At 41.2% G+C, this 21368-nt stretch overlaps 2 protein-coding genes across 5 annotated transcripts in view; one reads left to right on the forward strand and one right to left on the reverse strand.

The window, feature by feature from the left end:
- rock1 (Rho-associated, coiled-coil containing protein kinase 1) overlaps positions 1 to 13406 on the reverse strand; it is a 35438-nt gene extending 22032 nt beyond the window's left edge. For both annotated transcript variants that reach the window (XM_033651048.2, XM_033651046.2), the window contains exons 1-2: positions 13163 to 13406; positions 1366 to 1447 (exon numbers count right to left, since the gene is read on the reverse strand). In XM_033651048.2, coding sequence (XP_033506939.1) covers positions 1366 to 1447; positions 13163 to 13255 — 175 coding nt within the window. In that variant the 5' untranslated portion in view covers positions 13256 to 13406. The remainder of the gene's footprint in view (positions 1 to 1365; positions 1448 to 13162) is intronic.
- Positions 13407 to 19269: 5863 nt separating this feature from the next.
- greb1l (GREB1 like retinoic acid receptor coactivator) overlaps positions 19270 to 21368 on the forward strand; it is a 51284-nt gene continuing 49185 nt past the window's right edge. For all 3 annotated transcript variants that reach the window (XM_078173418.1, XM_033650945.2, XM_033650947.2), the window contains exon 1: positions 19270 to 19389. The gene's annotated coding sequence lies outside the window, so the exon portion shown is untranslated. The remainder of the gene's footprint in view (positions 19390 to 21368) is intronic.

A 21368-nucleotide genomic window follows, 5' to 3' on the forward strand; every position in this document is an offset into this window, starting at 1 on the left:
ACTGTGATCATGAAAAATCCCAGAGGACGAAAAAGACATAAATCATGTTTAGAAATGGTACACATAGGATTTTATGTTGCTGTTACAGAGATATACTGTGCGTAGGGGTGGAGGATTATTTCCAGTAGGTCCCAGGCAGCACACATACAGTAGAGCAATCAGCTGATGTGATCGGGGTGCACAGCACAATGCATGGTGGAGAGAATTCAGAGTAAAGAGCCCTTCAGGCGTTGCATGGTACTGAGGAATAGCTGTCTCACAAGACAGCTAGTCCATTAGTCTACATCCATCAATGCATTTCCAACACTTGGCTGCTACACACAAAAGTACTGTATCAAGAGTAACTGAGGAGATGTGTAATGGCAGTTTTAGCCCAGGGGTCTACAGTGGGCTGGGTTGATGATCAGATATGAAACAGAATTTTTGTTTTCCTCAAACTGATAAAAAGCCCCGACTCTATTGCATTTCCTCTCAGCCACGTCTCATGGAAGCAGGCTGTCCCAACAACTTCATGACCATCTTGACTAAAGTCATTACAGTTTAATAGATTTTATACCTGATTATTGGAAACGCAGTGACAGAAGGCCCATATGCAAAATCTGTGCACATCCTGCTATGGAAGTGCACAGTTTTGTCAAAGTGTAAACACAGCTGCAATCATTTCCCCATGAAAACTGTCACTACCTCATCAATGCTGCACATTAATCTCAACAGATTTCAGTGCAACATTTATTTGATGGAGAGGTATTCTTGACAAAGAGAGGAAAATTAAAAATGAAGGCTACAAAACATGCCACAAAGGAAGAAGGCTGTGCTCACTTATATCAGAGGCAGTGGGAGTACGCATTTGTTGTTTAGTTTGGTTGTGGGTGTTCTGGTAAATTATATATGTTTGTATATATGTAGCTCAGGAAATTAAAGACACATCTCCAAAATATAAAACTGATGCTCTGCCCCCACCGCAGACATTGCTGGCTGAGATAAACACTTTAATATGATGGCAGCCATTCCCTAAAAATGTAAATGCAAAGAACTACACAGTCATACTAGATCTATCCAGGTTTAGCTTCACTATCTGTTTTGGTTATGGGGTTCCCCAGTCTGAGGGCACTGCGAAAAAAGAGAAGCCATCACCATCGGCATCATGTGGGTCACCAGCCATTTATGAAAGCCCCTTTGTTGGGGACACTAAGCAGCAGACACCTATTGTGTCCAAGCCTACATAGAGGCGGTGACCCAAAAACAGCCTTCTTTTCTGAGCCCGGGCTTAAACCTACATGTAACAGGGTCTGCAAACACAAACGGTTCAAGTGGAAGACATGGAGAGATCATGGTTAAAGGAAAAGCATTATGTGAGCCACTTACATCTACTCAAAAAGTTGTCAATGCTCTTGTTTTTCCTCAGGGCAGGGAAGTCAAGGTCATACACCAGTGCGTCCAAGCCATCCTGAAGGGAGAGGAGAAAGGGTTAACATGCATGCAGGCAAACAAAGCTACAGTGTCTACCACTGCAGCGACATCACACACAACACGTTAAAAGCAAATACAGTGTCCTGTCAGGCAGTTGGCCTCCGAAGACCGGCTTTACACAGAGTTCTGCAAAAAGCTAGTGGTTAGCTTCCAGACTGGATTACATTAATAATGTCTAGAAGGGTTTTAGCTTGTTACAAATATCCGGATTTTAGTGTGACTGTAAACTAGTTTATGAAGTGATTAATGACAGATCCAGTGAAGGATCTCAAAGGGCAATTGTTTATTAAAAGACGCCTCAAGGCATGTCTTGCATGTCGCCTGCCATGGACCACCAAATCACTGTTGTAATACCAGCAGAAAATCTTTAAAATGCATGCCATGCATCAAAAAATGCACGGGAGGAATTAAACAAATATTTCAAACAAATATTTGAATAGGCTGAACTGATATCTCAAGCACTCATTTGTGTTTCTATAAGAGGCTGCAGCATCACTTACTGTAGCAAAGCCCACTGCCAAAAAACTAAGGAAACATATCTGGTTTTACTGTTGTCAGTGATATAACACTGACAGTCATACAGCTGGAGGTGTACATCTGCACAAGAGAGCATATGCATTCTGAGCAAGGTTATGATGTCTGGGAGCTTGAGTCAGCTGCAGACCAGAAACACGTTTATGAGCTGTACTGCTGGAAAACCTTGACAAGAGAAAACATGGACACTGTAAAAAAAAAAATCACAGTTCTACAGCTTCTCTACAGTGTATTAAAGGAGCTGTATGTGAAATTCAGAGCACATCTATGATTAAGAGCCTGGGCCGGGATTGTCTGCACACGGCTCTCAACATGGAGGTGAGTGAGCAGCTAGTGAACAGTGCTAACAGAACTAACACCGTTAACCTTTTGCACCGGTGCCATTACATATACTTGCTCTCCCACCACCATGGGTCGGGACAGCATTATTAGCAGTAAGGCAGCGATTAGCTAGTGGCTGGATCAGGGGTCGCGTTAACTGGATATTTTCAGTCATTGACCGGTTTTTTACAACAATGACCAGAAAATCTGAAGGCCATCGGTCATTTTGACCGGTTGCAATTACCACCCCTGCCCACATGGCGGCGGAGTGCACAATCAGTGGCTGCCGTTTTCACACTGCAGAGAAAAAGTCATTCATCTGCTTCATGTAGCGTTGTTGAGCCCTGGACACACTGGACGCGTTACGCTTGACTGTCCACATAGGCAGCGCATTTTTCCTGCGCTCTCCGCACCGGTTAAACATCGACTCCACTCGTCTGTTCCCGTAAGTACTCGTTTTTTCATTTCAACAGGTCATTTTAAACATGGGTAACTCCATATTTTAATCATTTTTTATAACGTTATAAGTTAATTACAATTTGTCATTGCATGCGCATGTATTGAGCGTGTTGGATAAACACTGAATGAATAGGGCATATTGTTCTGACCATTTTATTTATGTAGTTATGCCTGTAGGCTCGGTGACACAAAATTAAAATTGTAATGAAGTGATTAGGGTATTGAAAAATGTGTTCGGTTATGCACTGTTGTGTTATTTTAAATTAGAAACACGATATTTTCTCCTCACGTTCCTCAGTGCGTGCTGTTGTTATTTTATTTTGAAAATTGGCCGGATTCTCTCGTCTTTTCTGTGTCCGACTTCCTGTTTGGTACGATCTGCTCTATCCAGCTTGACAGAAGCGCTTGCGGCTCACATGAAAAATAGACCAGACGCCGAACTGAAGCACTGCCTCCGCGGGCGCTCCGCTCTGCTCAGCGGCCTGTGTGGACAGTCAGATAGGTTAACATGGGCGCCGACTGAAAAACTGCCTCCGCTGCTGGGTGCTGCGCTTCGGTTCCGTGTCCGGTGTGTGGATGTCTGTTCATCTTTTCATTCATGTCCTTATTAATGCACACTTTATAACTTGCTTGTTGGATTTATTAAAAATGAATGAATGAAAACTAAATATCTTTGAATATCTTAAAGGAAAATTAAAATGGCCGGTAAAAACAGATTATGACCGGATTTTTATGACCCTGTCGGTCAAAATGACCGGCGACGAAAAAGTCTAGCGCAACGTCTGGGCTGGATGCACAGCTTTTTTCGTAAGAGTGTTTCAGACTTTATGGAACACGCTAGTGGGGTTCACACATGGACTAACATGCACCCGCAGCTGGACCTGGAACCACAACAAAGAACAGAGAGGCTAAGATTATAACATACAAAGTGGGAACTTCGTGAGTGACTTCATTCTCTGCTCAAGACACCACTACTCATCTATATCTTTACACAGCAAATAATTATTGCTGCTATAGTGATGCTATATTAATGTTAAAAATGCACCTTTAACATAAAAGATGGCTATTGTAAAAAGGTAAACTTGAAATGGATGATCAAAAGCAAAATCCCCCACCCTGGTCACAAAGATTATTATACAAGTAACTGAAGCTACGAAATACAACAACAACAACAACAACAACAGCGTGCTTAATAAGTGTACCCTGAATATAGTGCTGCAACATCCACTGACTCTCATTAGAAACCCTTTCACGACAACTTGAACAGCATTGTCCCTATTAGCTGTAAAAACGAGTTAAGAATGATGGTGGTGATGAATAACATTAAAAAGGAGCATGCATAAATACCTATTTCAAATTATGATGTTACAGCTACAGCTTTGAAATTCCAAGAGCTACAAAAACACATTACAAGCTAGATTGTCTCTGGCTAGGCAGGAGCATAAATGCTACTAGCTGGATTTAATCTTCCATAATCCAGGATGGCTGAAAGAAGTCAGGCACACAAGCATTTGAACACAAGATACTGTTATGCATTCCCTCTAGCGGGTGTGAACCAGATGTTGAAACTGAGCAACTCCTGACTCTCTGCCACGGGTCACTTAGCCTACAGTTCTTCAAAGGTAAGAGATAAATGTAAGAGAGAGAGACAATAGCGTTCATCTGCCCATGAAATATTTAATTAAGAACATTGTTTCACTTGTTGACACGAGCGACATTATTCTCTGAAGTCGCTGTTATCTAAAGAATCTTGTCATTCCTGTCTTGTGAATGATGTTCTGTTAAATATTCAGAGGATTCCTTTTTGCATCTGAGCAAAACAATGATGACACATGGTGAATCAGCAGCTCAGACAAGGCGAGGAATCCTCTTAAGTAACTCTGCCGCTTCTGGAGGTCAGGGCCACCCCCCTCACCCATCCAGCCCTGCGGGATGGGTGGAAGCAGGGAAAAAAGCAGATGGGAGGGGAGAAGAAGAAATGGGAGGTGAAGAATGGCGGGGTGGGAAGAACAAAAGCAACGTAGACAGAATGTGGGAAATTAATGACAGGGTAGGTTGTGATCAACGCACATGGCTGAGCTGAGAGCCATCATCTCCTCAAAAAAAACCTAAATTAAAGTCAACTTTTAGGAAGGAAAATTTACACAAGACAGACCATAGGCTGGGAGAGAAAAGGGGCCTTGTTGGTCATACAGTATCCAGCGAGCCTGGGCTGGAAAAAAAAAAAAAAGCTGAAGAACTGAGTCCTTCAGGACCCTAATCACAAGGCTCTGTGCTCAGCAATGCACGTTTGCATAACTTCCTGCCGCAGAGAACTCTGGACAGCCACAGTAACATTCCTTAACAGGACTGTACACGTCAGAGAGCTATTTTAGGTATGTGGCCAAACAAGTTCTCAACAAAAAGTGAAGGAAGGGAGGAAAAAAAAAATCCATCCCAAGTACAGAGTCACATAGTGAGCCTTATTTTCAATCAGCGCTAGTGCCTAACGCTATGACGGAAAGGAGGAGGAGAGTGGAGGGCTGGTGCATGTGGGGCTGGCTGGTCCTATAGTAGAACAAATGAAGGAAAAAACAAAGAAAAATCGGAAGACAGCCATGCTACGAGTCCTCTACTGAAACAGCAGTGTGACAAAAGAGCCAGGTTTAGACAGTGAAACACTGCAGCATGGAAACAGAATCAAGGATTTAACTGCTGAAGAGAACAAATCAAACCTAAGAAACAAACTGTACAACATCAAATCAGCAATCTGACGCAGTAAGAGTGTGTAGCATTGAGTGTGATCAGCAGCTGTGCAAGGTTTAAATCTCAGTATTTGCGCTTCTGCTGTGGCGTCAGCTATCTTAGTAATATATAGTGATATAGCAAATTTTCTGGTGAATCAGTGGAGAAAGTTTTTATGAATAAAGTGCCTGTTTTGGCTATTCCCCCATATTAATAACTGAATTATAATGTTATTCCTGCTCATTGACTGGCAATGCCTATAATGGTCACACATAGGTACTAAAGTGATAGCAACAACAGTACAAACAGTACAGAAAAATCTCCACCTGCAGACAAACTTACATTGTCTCAGGGTGTAGCCATATTGTCCAACTCTAAGAGGTGTACCTAAATGCATCATACATCAGTGTATCTGTATATTTACCTGCAATATCAAGCAGCAGCACCGTAACCACATAAAAAAAACTGCATTGTGTTAAAAAATGCACTCACAGAAAAAGGCAGAGTCATCAGGTTCAACGTATAAATATGAAACCTAAGCAGCTACAGCCGACTGTTTTGGTCATCAAGGTTGAGGGTCAGTAACCAAAAATCATCTGTCACTATCGGGCTTTAAACCACTCTGCCGCAGGTCCAGATAGAGAAGCCAGGAGCACAGACGTACCTCATCCCAAAATCAGCTCCAGGCTACGCTAACTAATATGAGGCTGACGATCCAGGGATCTCTGACAAAGCTCTCTCTTAGCTAGTAATTCAGCGTAATTTCCAGAGGTGAAACTGTTCCTAGATAAGCACTTCTACCGCACTTCTTGCAACTCTGAAATTTCCAAGGCCCAAGGAGTTTGTCTGCTTTCCAGTCAAACAGAAGGGAAAAAAGGCATCGATGATAAAAATGTGCAGCACAAAATGGAAAAGAAAATGCTACACTAGTGCGGATAAATAGTACCGGGGGTAAATATTAAATGTGTGTGGATCTAGCCTTCAGCCTCAGAGACTGTGGGGACTGCCCTGCATCAACCAGGCAAGAGCATGTGAGAATATTTAGGGTTAAAATAGAACATAAAATATCTAACAATCTACCCCAGTGGTCCTCACCACACAGGAACACTAAGACAGCATTGTTGTTGCACTGAATAGCCTCTTTTTTAGTCACACTTACAATTTAGTGACAACATTATTTTAGGAATTGTAAATGACTGCTATTTTTGAAATGAACTTATTAATATAATCTCACGTTCATCCTGCAGCACCCTGGGAAATATATCCATATTATATCAACATCATGATATGAGACAAGATGTCACAATATCAAGTGTTGACTTCATGTAATTTTGTCAACTTACCACGCTGCTCTAGCTTTTCTTTTATTTCCCTTTCCCCACTTAAGCCATTTAGTCAGAAGAATAAGGTCTGCAGTTTCTCTTTCACACATGCACCACACACCAGGAGACTGTCTGTGTCAGAAGCGCTCTCACCTACTGAACACACACCATTTGATTTAGGCTCCGGCCTTTACCTACATAAGTTTCCGATTCTCGTCATCTCTCCAGTTAGACATCTTCATTGCTGTCTTCCTATAAATGACCCTCCTTCTTCACCCTCGGGTGTTTGTTGTCTTTCAGTTTTGCGCAAGCCTTTTGATAGGAACGTCATCAACACGCCCATTCGCTCGCTGTCAATTCTCTGGACAATTACCAGCTCTATTCACATATGGGCTCAATCAGGCATTACATAGATTTTGCACTAGAGAGCTGGCAGGATAAAGTCAATGTAATGTCCGGTCAAACTGCTTCAGACATTTGCGTTCTCACATGTAGCTCCTCTGGATGATGTCCACATAATTCCACGTTTGCAGTGCATGCGTAAAAGCGGATTTAGTTATTATATCCACATTACTGACTTCTAAAAAATCTCATGGTGCAATTGTTTTTTTAAAGCAACAATAGTCAACCCTTTAAAGTAATCACAATGTCAATATTGAAGTTTTTGGTCAAAAATAAAGTGATATTTGAGTTTCTCTATATTGCCCTGCCCTGCCCTACCCTAGAGGCACGCATATCCCTATTTTAAAAAACACTGATCTACACTATTATATACAGAGTAAAACCATGCATAAAAGTCACTCAAGTACAACAAGCATTGGGTGGTAGCAGTCCACAGGCTATGTTTTACTTTGTGGCAGTCTTGGGAAAAAATCACTGGGAAACCAAACCAGGCTCTCAGGACTCAATGTTATCCTATTTCTGCTGATGCTGCTTCAGCCAGAGGGCGACACATCCCTGGGATTACTAAATAATAATACGAAAAACCATCTCATCACCCTAATAATAAAATGTGGTAATTATGTTGAAAAAAAAATGTATAGTTATACAAAACGCACGAGCCAGTGGTTGACATTACATATGGCAATTATTTCTTTAAGCTTTAGGGAGAGAAATCCACACACAACACACAAGCTCTTTTCCAGACATTAAAGTCTGAGTTAAAATTTCCATGGGAGACTCAGCCACATCATCCCTTTCTGCATGCCAGCACAAGGCATGTGGACTGGCCTAAGTCGAGCCCTACTTCTCACTTCCTTTTCTGCCACCTTTTTAAGACAATATGCTTTCCACATGTGAGCAATTGTGCAGACAGCCGTTCAGTTTGCCATGCAAATAAAGGCAGTTCCATCGCAGGCTGTGCCCGTGTAAACACAAAAGTGATCATACCATACAAACCAATGACGCCATTCAAAGCATGGAATACCACAATGCTTCCTCACTGCTAACGTTCAGGTACAGGCACTCACATAGAAATGGAAATATAAGCAAATACATATCCATCTGCTTTGGGATTTAGCAACTTGTATCCCTGAGAGATTCGCTCTCTGTGATATGTTTTTTTAACGAAGTTCTTGATCCTAACTCCTTTTGTACTTAACATCTACTGACAGAAAATCCCACTTACCTAGAAAGACTGCATATCTAACAAGTCTACTGGATAAATGGCAGTGACAGTGAACCCAGGGGTGGCAAAACAGGGGCATTCCATTTCCTTATGAGGTCCCAGTGAGCGAGAATCACTGTCACAAATGCTCTCATGTCAAAATATAATTGACTTATTCCAACAGTGTAGAGCACTCACGTGTTTCCACTGACCGGGCTCTGGATTCTCAAGCAAAAACTCTGCTGTCCTGCCTGCTCTGCCCAGGATTTCTGACCTCGCCCCAGCAAATAACCATCTTATTAAACGTCAACTCGGCTCACTTCGACCATCTTTACAGGACAGGGGTCGCAGGGGGTATTTGTAAGTTGGACAAACGCACTACGACTGTAGACCTTCAGGAATAAGATGAAAGAACAGCAGGAGGCTTTAAAGTTCAGTGGGTGAATCAAAGGAAAGTGCGTTCCATTATTAAAAGACTGGATCATTTTAGTATGCATTCCTGCACATAATCAGTCAGTTGAGGGAATGCAGAGCTACAAATAGCTCAGCCAATTGTTGTTCCCATAGCTGAATAGCTGAGGAGAGCACTTTACAACTGACAGCCCTGAACCTTTCTGACAATGGGGATGGGTCAGATGCAGACAATAACCATTACCACAAATACATGTTTTTCAACTCAAAGACATGCAATTTATCATTTAAAGGACCAAAGTAGTAGTTTTCTATATTTTACCTATGAAAATCATAGCATGCTTCAAGTAGGTAATCCACCACTTTTACTCTTTATCATTGTTACTGTACATTAGCCATGCAGGGTATGACCTAATTGGGATCAGGGACCATTTTGCAAAAAAAAATGGGGGTGTTTTTAAGTATGCTGCAACATCCAAGACTCCAGTATGAGTTTACAAATCAGTGTTTCCTGGCAGCTGCAGTACCATTTGACAATAACAAGGCTGGGCATGAATATCATAATATTATTAGCCTATATATTTGCCTCAATTATCATAAACTGGTCGGTGTATAAATACAATATATGCAAAACCTTCATTCAGCATTAAAGGTCATTACTCTGCACACTCTTTGCTTTGAGTGAATATGTGGAAAAACAACAAAACTAAGTAGAAGCAGGTGACTAAACTGCTCTGTCATAACCTGAAAACAATGGCCGTCTGCACTGTAACTCAACCTAAACAGATTACACTGTCACTATCAGTGCTGACAACACCTTGCAGGTAAGGTTTGTCCATTAAAGGCAAAGGTCACTACAACAAGGGCAGGCACTCTTCGTGGGCAAGACAAGGACTGACTGTACTCTGGCTGTTACTCAAGTTAAGCCACAGCAGATTGCCGACGCAAGGCAATTAGGAAGCACTACAGTAAAATGGTTCTACATATCATGCAGGCAGTTGTGAAAACTGACACACCTCTGCCTGTTCAAAAGTTCTCCATGGCCAGACCATTACTTTGCTATATGACAGTTTCCTTTGAGTGCCTCAACTCTGAGAACTGGGCTGAATTTTGCTTGAAATGGAAAACATGGCACATTCTGACTGGGGCAGTGGGACTGTAATTGGAGGTGAAAGAGCAAAAAATGTAACATAAGCAAGTTACGTTTCACACTAGCAATTTTATTCCATTGCTTCTTTGCCACACAGCACCATTAAGAACGGGGTTAGTTGTAATGAGCACCTCCTTCAGTTAGTCAACACAGATATTGTTGTGAGATGAAATCTAATTTGAGTGGCAAATACTGGCAGGCGTTACCCTGCAAATATGATTTTAACCCCCTAGTTAGCCTATGTTATGTATTTAATAAAGCATTTCTTCATCTGTAAACTAGCTCGGAGGAGGTACAGTTCATTTTGCCCTTTCGTATCACAGCAACCTACCACATGCACTGTACCACTTACAGCATTGTTGATTCAGCCATACCAGCTTATTCAACTGATATTGTAAATCACTTAAAAATAACAGCATCCACCCTAACATGTACATGCAGCGTTCACACAGTCAATCACTGTCCACAATCCTGGTTTACTAGACTTGTGGTTTCCTGTAATTACTCTTATTACAGATTTAGAGTCCAAATAGCAGATGAAAGAGGGATCAAAACACAAAGAGGCCAACGCACCCCAAGTGTCAAAGTAAGAACAAAGACAGAAGGCCTTTATGCATCTCAAATAGAGGCAAAGCCCTTGTAAAACAAGTTCCAACATATCAACTCAACAAGTCTAATTTACCAAATAATTACAGACTTAACCACTTAACGACCAAGTGAAAAAAGCAACTAGCAATTTCTATTCAATATTTTGAATAAATTTATAAACGCACCATTTCCTCTATGCTAACTTTCAGAATTATTTGATGCAAAACACAGATCGTTGACAAGAGAAAAACTCGTATGGACAATACTCAGACCCTTTATGTCAGTGAGCTTTCCCCTCACAATGTCAAGAATTCTGTCTGTTAGAGGCCTGCCTAGAGCACAATGATTAGGGAAGGGGCAGCCCATCCAGATAAGGCGTTCTCCTCTCCAAGCAGGATTTATTTAGGGGGTGAAGATAACAGCAACAGGGTTGGAATACTGTGCTCAATGGGCCAGCCCAGAGCTGAGTGGCAAGGTGTAGGCCAAATGTCCCCATCACGCAACACAGACCAGGCTTCCATGGGAAAAAAAGCATAAGTCCAACAGCGCTATACTTCAAATGGAAAGCAATGCCAGCTCAAGACTCAGGTACAGAAACATGGCCAGTAAAAGGCTTGCATTGTGCATTCTGATGGAACCTATTACTCATAGCCGAGCATGTTGGCTGCTTTATGAGTTAAATGTCCTGATTCACGGCCTTCAGAAACATGAGTCTTCAGTCCACATAATTTTGGTTTATGGGTAGAGAGAAGAGCCCACACCCAGCTACCTCAGAGCTGCCTGCCTGGTCTCAACTCTCTCCAGACGTGCAGAATGGCTTTGGGACACACAGGGAACTCCGGGCCAGTCAAAGACAAGAGGTTATTTGATTAGCATGGAATTTTATTAAGCTGTGGGTGGAGTTGCATGGTGGCAGAGAGAGCCTCAGCAAAAGGCCTCCATTCATTGATCAGGCAAGACTGCAGAAAGGGGAAAAAAGAGGAACAACACCCTTGTGTGTGTGGCTGCCAGCAGGAACAGTCCCCGCAGCTTTTTGCCATTAAAAATGCAGAGCGTGTGCACTTTTAGGTGAGTTTAATTGCCTCTTTCTGCAACAGGATGGGAGGTCAACGAGACTAAGCAAGTTTTCTTTTGAAAAGACAGCTATCTACAGCAGCCTATACACAAACACTTCAAGTTGGGTGTGTGGGTGGGGTTTTAGGACAAGCCCCTTTCCCAAAATAGAGTGCTTCCCTGATGTTCCTTTGCTTAGAAAGTCAGTCTGTGTGCTAACACGTCCCATATCATACAGCCAAGATACAGGAGTCATTAATCAAACAGAGTTAACCTGGTGTGAACAACCCCTGAATGAGTTAAGGCGAAACTACTACTTGAATGAGTTACAGTGAAACTACTACCTGACTGAATTACAATGATACTACTGTAAATGCACTCAGAGCTGCCAGTCATTCCTTTTAGACTCAAGCTGTGAATCCAAAGCAAAAACTCAGTCATATCTACAAATACGAAACTTGTTGCCAAGGCATATCCCTGGAAATCCAGGCCAAAAAGTTCAATCCAATCACATGGCTCTTAGTTTCATCACACTAAACATCTGAGCGCAACTACTCCCATGAGTCACTAAGAGCCCAAAACCTTGTGAAAACACTCAGTGCCACTGTCATCCAAGCTGAGAGGATTCTGATAGCAACAAACACTTGACACAACAACATCCCCTTGGCATCCACTCCATGGTGAGTCAGTTCCTGGGATTGCCGCATGTAATAAAAAACCTATGAAGGTGTTGCTTTAGGGGTTAGCACGTGGCAGCAGCCGCCTTCTTTCCTCAGACAGCAGAGTCACTTCATGAATCGTCACCCATAGACAGGAAGCAGCCTGGGCGAACTCCAGCCAGCAGGTGTACTGATGCAGCTGGAGGCCTGCAGGTTACAACAGGCTTGCATGCAACACTATCACTTCAAATAGGGCTCAGATCAGTCAATCTAGACAAAACAGCACACCTAACCAATGATTTCCTTGTGATTTAAAAGCGCACACTGGTGACACCAGACAGCATTATCAGTTTGTAGTGGGTGGAAAGGAAACTAGTACAAGTAACATGATTTCTTTTACCTTGCCTGAGCAAAAATAACCTGACAAAGTGTGTGTGTATCGTGGAGAGCAGACACACGGTTGCCATCTGTCAGTCTAGTTCAGTTACCATTGCTTTTTAATTAGTTATTGAAGCTACTTCAACGGGTGCTGACAGTAGATCGCTGTTAAACATCAATCTTACTGCTGGAAATTAGAGATCCATTGTTTTTAGCTGCGAGTTTATGATTGCAGGATACCAGAGCTTCAAAGTGTTGGTTGTTTTCCTTCCGCAAATCCTTAATATATATACGATTACACACGGGTGTTTGAAGATGAATTAGTGCGTGAGGCAAACCGGCCTGTCGGCGTCAATATCGGCACATTCCTACAGTGACAATTGAGACGACTTGTTGGTCTCGGAAAGAATTTCTGCTCCAAGGAGTAGACTGACCCCGAATGGTTGCCTCGCTAGCTGCCTAGCCAGGTAGCAAGCTACAAACTTACCAGAAGACAATCCGTGTTTACTTCTGACTTTGGGTCCTTCAACATGGCATCGATTTTTTCAAACCGAGCCGCCATACTTTCCCCAGCAGACATTTCTGCTGTTAAACTCAGTCCCGGTGTTGGGTCGTGAACAAAAACAGCTCACTGGCGAGGCAGAAGGCTGGCTAGCTAGCTTTAGCAGCCAGCGGTAGCTAGCTAGCCAAATGTTCCTTTCTTCGTGTGGACTTTACACCGCACTTCAAAGAAAATACATCGTTCTCCTCGAGCTCTCACAGACGATGAAACGTTTAAGGTTGCGTTGAATGTACAAAAGCCACATTTTCAGAGTCCAAAGATGTTTTCCCAGTATAAGAGGCAAACAACTTCAGTGGCAAAAGATAAATGCGGCGACAGATTAGTCAGCCTCCGCAGGATGCCACTGAGGATAAGGGCTTAAAATGTTGGTGCATCCAAACAAAAGGCAATTAAAAGTTAAATGTAACGTCTGTTTGAAAAGCACAGTTTGAGGGAAGGTTAGTCCAGGCCCGTCCCCATAGCTGTGCCGGGCCCTTGCAGAAAACGACAATAGTTTCTGACAGCTCAAAAGTAGAAGTGGTGGGGAAAAAAAACTTCTGCTTCTTCCAAATTTCGACCAGTTTAAACACGGAGTCGTTACAACGTTTAACGGCAGTCCTTCCGCTGCGTCCCGTGCACTGTCACTGACTGTCGACTGTTTCCCGTCCTCGCTGCTTTAGCTCTCAGACGATCGAAGGCAGATAAACCGGGTTTAGATGTGTATTAGTTTTCGGAAAAAAACAGCAGACGATGCCCGATTTTCTCCCACAGTCTGACCAACATGTCCGCCTTCCTGTTCAAACACCCCGGAGAAGCAACTTCAAAATGTCAAGTACTGCGCATGCGCCCTGCCGAGGCGCATTCAAAGCAAAGAGTTCACAGAGCGATGATGGCAACATGTTGCTGTTCCGAAATGTTACAGCGTTTAGTTAGCGTCTCATTGAAAAGCTACAGTCAGAGGGAGGAGAACAACACAATTAATATTTGCAGAGAGGGTTTCCCAAAGTTTAATCTTTAATTCTATTATATTATGTGAAATTATCCACATGGGTCACAAATGCTTATGAGTCATAATCATGCACAGGGCCTCTCATAAGAAGGAGTAAAAAGGGTAAAGCTTTTGGGGGGCCCAAACGCTTTGGGGGCCTAAATATAAGCAATAAAAAGCAAATTTTACTTTAAGCATTTTTTTTTTTTTTTGTAGGAAAAAAAACACTGGACATTTTCAGAGACCCAGCCATTTTTGTGGGCAGGCCTTGGCAGATTTATTGTATTGTTTTGTATTCTATATTCAATATTATTCAGTAGCTGAAATTATCTACATGCTTTATGGACCATAATAATGTACAGGGCCGCCCAAAAAGGGGTGAAACAGGAAAGCTTTTTTGGGGCCCAGGCGCTAGGGGGCGCTCATGGAGGCCAACAATATGTATTAAACCTAAATAAAAGCATTATAAACCGAATTTGACTTTGAACCAAAATATTTACCATTACTTATTAAAACAACAAATATAAACATTTAATGTTTCTTTAGTAAAATATAGCCTGTTTCATAATGATATCATAATATATATTTTTTATTTCTTTTATTTTTTATTTTTTATTTATTTATTTATTTTTTGCAAGGGAAAGGGACCTTTTCAGAGGCCCAGACATTTCTATGGGCAGGCCTAACATTATGCACATGTGTTACAGATGCGTACAGACCATATTCATGAACAGTGTCACCCATAAGGGAGTAAAAAAGGGGAAAGCTTTTGGGGGCCCAGCCACTTAGGGGGCCTAAATATAAGCAATAAAAAAAAAATTACTTTAAGCTTTTTTTTTTTGGTAACTCTTGCAAGGAAAAAACACTGGACCTTTTCAGAGACCCAGCCATTTTTGTGGGCAGGCCTGATTTAATGTATTGCATTGTGTTGAATTCTATAGTCTGTAGTCTATATTCTATACTATATTATATTATATTCAGTAACTGAAATTATCTACATGCTTATGGACCATAATAATTTACAGGGCCGCCCATAAGGGGGTGAAAGAGAAAAGCTTTTTGGGGGCCCAGGCGCTAGGGGGCGCTCATGGTGGCCAACAATATCATATTAATCCTAAATATAAGCAATATAAACCGAATTTGACTTTTAATAAGTAATGGGAAATATTTTGGTTCAAACAACAAATATAAGCATTTAATGTTTCTTTAGTAAAAATTGCCTGTTTCATAACGGGGTAAAAAGTGGAAAGTGTTTTTGGGGCCCAGCTGCTAGGGGTGAGGGGGGCCTGGGGGCCAACAATAATCATGTTCAAATAAATAGGTTTTTTGTTTGTTTGATTGATTTTGTAGTTGTTGTTCTTTTTTGTGTGCATAGATATTGATCATATATATTCTATAGCCCCTGCAGTGTCCATTAAGATCTTTAGTAATGGATATTTATTTGTAAGAGTCATTCACCATGAGCTAATCATCTTTACTATCTTATACTGCAGTGATTTAAAAGTTCATCCTCAGATCACAGAGATTTATCCCAGCAACTCTCAGTTTGTAGTTTTCTTTTCTCATTTTGACACTAGGAAAAATTAGATTAATTCTAATCCAGGGTAATATGCTAACATCATTTCCAAATAAGTTTTTAGTCCATGTGTCCTATGACTGTCTGTCACAGTTAGTTCTCTGAATGAACAAATGAAGAACAGGAAATGCTTCTAGGATGTGATGCTCCCTTGAGAGTGGTAAATGTCAGCTGGTCTCATGTGTGGCTTATTTCTCTTTTATATCTATTATTTGCAAAAGCTGCACTTTTTTGTTCCTATTTTAATGTAACCCTTTAATAATGATATGAAATTAGCAACTGTGAGGACTTTATGTGTTTGTTGTCACTTTCTCCTTTAGTCCTTTTCAGCAGTGATCCTCTCCCAGTCTGTGTCTATTCTGCACTTCACCCAACAGAGGGCGGTGTTGTACAACTTTTATGACGAGAACTCACTTGTGTTTGGAAATTTTCGGCCTATGATGCTGACATTAACTGTACTGAAATGTCTTAACCTCTATCTGCTGTGTAAATTACACATTGTATGTATACTAGTTATATACGCAAACAAATTACTTTATTGTAAAGATGGTTTGTGTGTAACCTGTGTAAAGGCAGCTGAACTTAATGCATCAGTTTTATATTTCTGCCAATAGAGGGAGACGTTGTAAGCTTAGAGACTGTAGAAATACTTGAGGTTGCTTCATGAGTTGTGTAATTACAATTTTCATATGCAGTTGAAACAAAAATGTGTCTTACAGGTTGACTAATAAGAAGAATAAGAATGTTGTGTGTCTATTTATGTAGAAAATATGCATGTATTATGTATGTTAGGGGTGGGAATCACCACAATCCCCCCCAATACAATATTATCACGTTACAATATTATTGCTATTTTGAATGTTTTGCAATATGCTAAGTATTGTGGTGACATATCCTGTGGTATATTGCAATATAATTACATTTATTCCCCTTTTCAAGTGCAAATTAAGGAAAAACTTCTGCTTTTATCTAATAAGATAGAGCTTCAGTCTGTTCATCTCACTTTAATCATTTTGATTGCAGGAACATGTGTGTTGTGGAAAAAACAATTGATTCTATATTCTAGTAGGCTACCAAAAGTTTAATTTGTATTTGCAATAATTATAATTTAAAAAATTAAATATTAATACTTGGCATTTCTATATTGATGCAATATTGCCACCTAATATATTGCTATACTATACTGTATACATTTTTCCCCTGCCTCAAATGTATGTATGTATGTAGGTATAGGAAGGTACAGGTATGAATGCCTACATAATATATCCTCATATACATATGTCTTCATATGAGGACATCACATTTTGGCTTTATTTATACATCATTGTACTTAACTTAGACCTGATGTCCTCGTTTGCGGACACTTTTTGTGCCATCTAGTGGTAGTAAGAGCACAATACACTCATACATGTAAAAACAAGATGGCAGCCATCTCTGCCAAGTCAGTCTGCTGCTGATCAGAAGTGGACAAGGTCCAAAACCTGATCACATGTTATGGTTGAAACTTGTGTATTCATAATTAATAATGTTTGTAGCTTGATATGATATGGCAACAAGTTTGACCAACTTTAGCAACAGTAACAAGCTAAGACGCTGTTCATTAGGAAATACTCATGTGAAGACATTTGGACTTTATTGTTGTTTTGTTTGAGGACATTGGGACGTAGTCTCATTTGAGGACATTGGGACTTTGTTGTTGTCTCATTTGAGGACATTGGGACGTAGTCTCATTTGAAGACATTGGGACTTTATTATTGTCTCATTTGAGGACATTGGGACTTTGTTGTCTCATTTGAGGACATTGGGACGTAGTCTCATTTGAAGACATTTGGACTTTATTGTTGTCTTGTTTGAGGACATTGGGACGTAGTCTCATGTGAAGACATTGAGACTTTATTATTGTCTCATTTGAGGACATTGGGACATAGTCTCATTTGAAGACATTGGGACTTTATTATTGTCTCATTTGAGGACATTGGGACGTAGTCTCATTTGAAGACATTTGGACTTTATTGTTGTCTTGTTTGAGGACATTGGGACGTAGTCTCATGTGAAGACATTGAGACTTTATTATTGTCTCATTTGAGGACATTGGGACATAGTCTCATTTGAAGACATTGGGACTTTATTATTGTCTCATTTGAGGACATTGGGACGTAGTCTCATTTGAAGACATTGGGACTTAATTACTGTCACATTTGAGGACATTGGGACGTAGTCTCATTTGAAGACACTGGGACTTTATTATTGTCTCATTTGAAGACATTAGGACGTAGTCTCATTTGAAGACATTGGGACTTTATTGTAGTCTCATTTGAGGACATTGGGACTTTATTGTTGTCCCGTTTGAGAGCGTTGGGATGTAGTCTCGTTTGAGGACATTGGGACTTTGTTATTGTCTCATTTGAGGACATTGGGACGTAGTCTCATTTGAAGACATTGGGACTTTATTATTGTCTCATTTGAGGACATTGGGACGTAGTCTCGTTTGAGGACATTGGGACTTTGTTATTGTCTCATTTGAGGACATTGGGACGTAGTCTCATTTGAAGAGATTGGGACTTTATTGTTGTCCCGTTTGAGAGCGCTGGGATGTAGTCTCGTTTGAGGACATGGGGACTTTATTATTGTCTTGTTTATCGACATTGGGACATAGTCTCATTTGAGGACACTAGGACTTTATTGTTGTCTCATTTGAGGACATTGGGATGTAGTCTCAATTGAGGACATTGGGACTTTATTATTGTCTCCATTGAGGACATTGGGACTTTACTATTGTCTCAACTGAGGACATAGGAACTTTATTATTGTCTCAATTGAGGACATAGGAACTTTATTATTGTCTCAATTGAGGACATTGGGATGTAGTCTCAATTGAGGACATTGGGACTTTACTATTGTCTCATTTGAGGACATAGGAACTTTATTGTTGTCTCAATTGAGGACATTGGGACTTAACTATTGTCTCATTTGAGGACATAGGAACTTTATTGTTGTTCCATTTGAGGACACTGGGCTGTAGTCTTGTGTTAGGGCAGTGGGACTTTATTATCATTAACAATGTTTAGTTTTTTTTAATTTATTGGTTCCTACTGATCCCAAATAGCTAGGAGACATTAAAAATGTACACCAAACAAAAGTTCAGGTCTCAGTGAATAAATAAATCATACATTATTTTGACTTTGTTTGCAAGTTTGATTTATTTGTTTACTTTATTTGTTTGATTCCCTTCCTAATTCAGCCATTTTTACTGTCTGTCCATTGAATAATATAGTAGTGTAGTAGGCTGTAACCAGCGTCTCTGTGTTCGCCTGCTCATATTACGTCACAGTTAAACTTAATTTTGGTTGGTTTACCGGTTAATTCGCCAGTTAGCTACGTGGATAAGTTTGTGTTTCCATCCTCTAACTGAACCGCTGAACTGAACCAAACGGTGAGTTACGTACAGTAATTCCCTGACGTCACTTGGCGGCTCTCTCGCGGGGCTCAGATCAGCTGTGGCAGAGCAGCAGCAGCAGCAGCAGGCAGCGGCAGTGTGGACGCAGACCTAACCCACAGACCCGAACCTACGTGGACATGGCCGTGTAACGCGTTTCCGTGTGGATAAAGGTAGGCTTGCTCCGCGCTACTTTTCTATTCCTTCACACTTGGTTAAAAAACACATGTCATGGGGAAGCATGTTGGCGATCATGGACACGATCAGACTAGTAACACTCTCTGGAGGATGGTCGCGCTGCAGCCTGCTGGTGGTGTGGTGTCCGGTGTGTCAGCGGGGCTCAAACAGATGCTTTAAGTTTGTTTAATCAGTGAATTATTACATGTATTAAAGCTCCTGCTGGAGAATGGATGTTTTACAGAGAGGAGTGGTAGTTAAGGTATAACGAGGAGCAACTAATCCAATGATAAGCAACGTCTCTTAGTGAGCCTGCATGCTCTGGAGTACTGCATTAGTGGGCTGTCATTTAAAAAAGCTTTTTGTGGAATATGTACTCTGCACAAATTGACAAGCCTTGCCTAATGTCGTGGCTGTCAGGGTCCAAATGTATGTGCAACCTGACCTACATCTAACAGCCTAATTAGCATGTAGAGTATTTAGTAATTAACATCTCTGACAGTGTAATAAGAGTATCAGTGTGGGGGTTTACTTTTTATTAAACCTGTAGCAGTAAAGAATCCCAATTCATTTTAGATCAGCAAACAATTTATCTGGATATGTAAAGTGTTTTAGTGCTTTAGTCCTTGAAATGCAGATTTTATTATTTTACATCATCTCAAAAAATGCCACTGTCACTTGTAACAGTCATGTCAAGTATATCTGGAACCAGTCCACCAATTTGCATGTTTGTTAAATACTGTTAGAGTTGCCTAAGGCTCCGTGTTGAAACAGGCTCCAGCAGCTTAGATAAGGTCATATCAGATAAACAGGACCAGGAGATGGATTTGGTGGTTTGTCATTGTAATTACAGGCAAACCAGTCCGTCTTGACTTCATTTAATCTGCCATTCCTCAGGTTTATTGTCCCAGAGGTTGCATTCCTGCCTTCTCCACTTCCCCCCTTTTTGACTTAGAAATGTCATCAGAGTTAATAACAATGACATGCATGTTACCCGCTCACTGTAACGTCAAACTGAGCAGCCATTTTCCATGATGAAACAGCATTTTAATATTGAATTGTTTTCTGTCTGGGTGCATAGAAACTCAGATTTTTGAGCTGTATGCATGACAAGAAATACATCTAAAAGCCAAATTGTTGCTGCATATTTGTGATATCTGACAGTCACTGTTGTCTCCTGCAACTACATCCTCTCTAAAGAGCAACATAGTTTACATCAGACACGTCGCACAGTGTCATGTGAGTGCCTGCTCTGTACCAGGAGTATGGATTGAGAATTCGCTGGGTGGCCTGTCTCAACCGAGAGCACGCGCAGCCCTGTCAGAGAGGGCAAGGGCTGGAGGGGTCAGGGGGCTCTGAACGCTGACCATCTGGCCCTTGGGGGGCTGGTTTCCTCCCTGGCTGCCTTTGTTCCCGCGGAACAATTGGGAGTTAATCTAGGAGGAGATAAGTAAGGCCCGCTGTGACGCCACTCCTGCGCTCGGACAGGTTTCTCTCCTTAGCCTTGACGGAGACATCTCCCTCCAGTGTTGCTCTGTGAAGGCCTTGAGCTGTGGAGGTTTGGAGGTCATTTCCTTCATGTGAGTGCAGCATCTTTGAGGTTTTATTTTTCAAATAAATTGGCTCTGAGAATATGGCAGGTGTCATTGAGAAATAAGCACATGCAGGTTTTCTTGAGCAATCATGATCAACCAAAATGAGATAAACCCAACTAAAAGTCACGTAGTCATTGCTCATCCGTGTTCACTCTTAAAAGATGCCCTCTTGAAATCATACTTCATCCTTAGCATGTTGTTTTGTCAGTCTTATACGTTGTTGTATCAATGGTTCCCTTTCTTTTTTTGCCAAAGTTTAATTCACAGTTGTATTGTGCAGAGGACCTGCTGTAAGGCAGAAAGGTTTTCCAAAAATACTACATGCCATGTCTTACATGAAAAAAGCTCAACCAAGCTAAGCTTAGATGACAATTTGGGCG

Source organism: Epinephelus lanceolatus, chromosome 12 (genome assembly GCF_041903045.1).
Source record: "Epinephelus lanceolatus isolate andai-2023 chromosome 12, ASM4190304v1, whole genome shotgun sequence".
In the NCBI taxonomy this organism is placed as follows: domain Eukaryota; kingdom Metazoa; phylum Chordata; class Actinopteri; order Perciformes; family Serranidae; genus Epinephelus; species Epinephelus lanceolatus.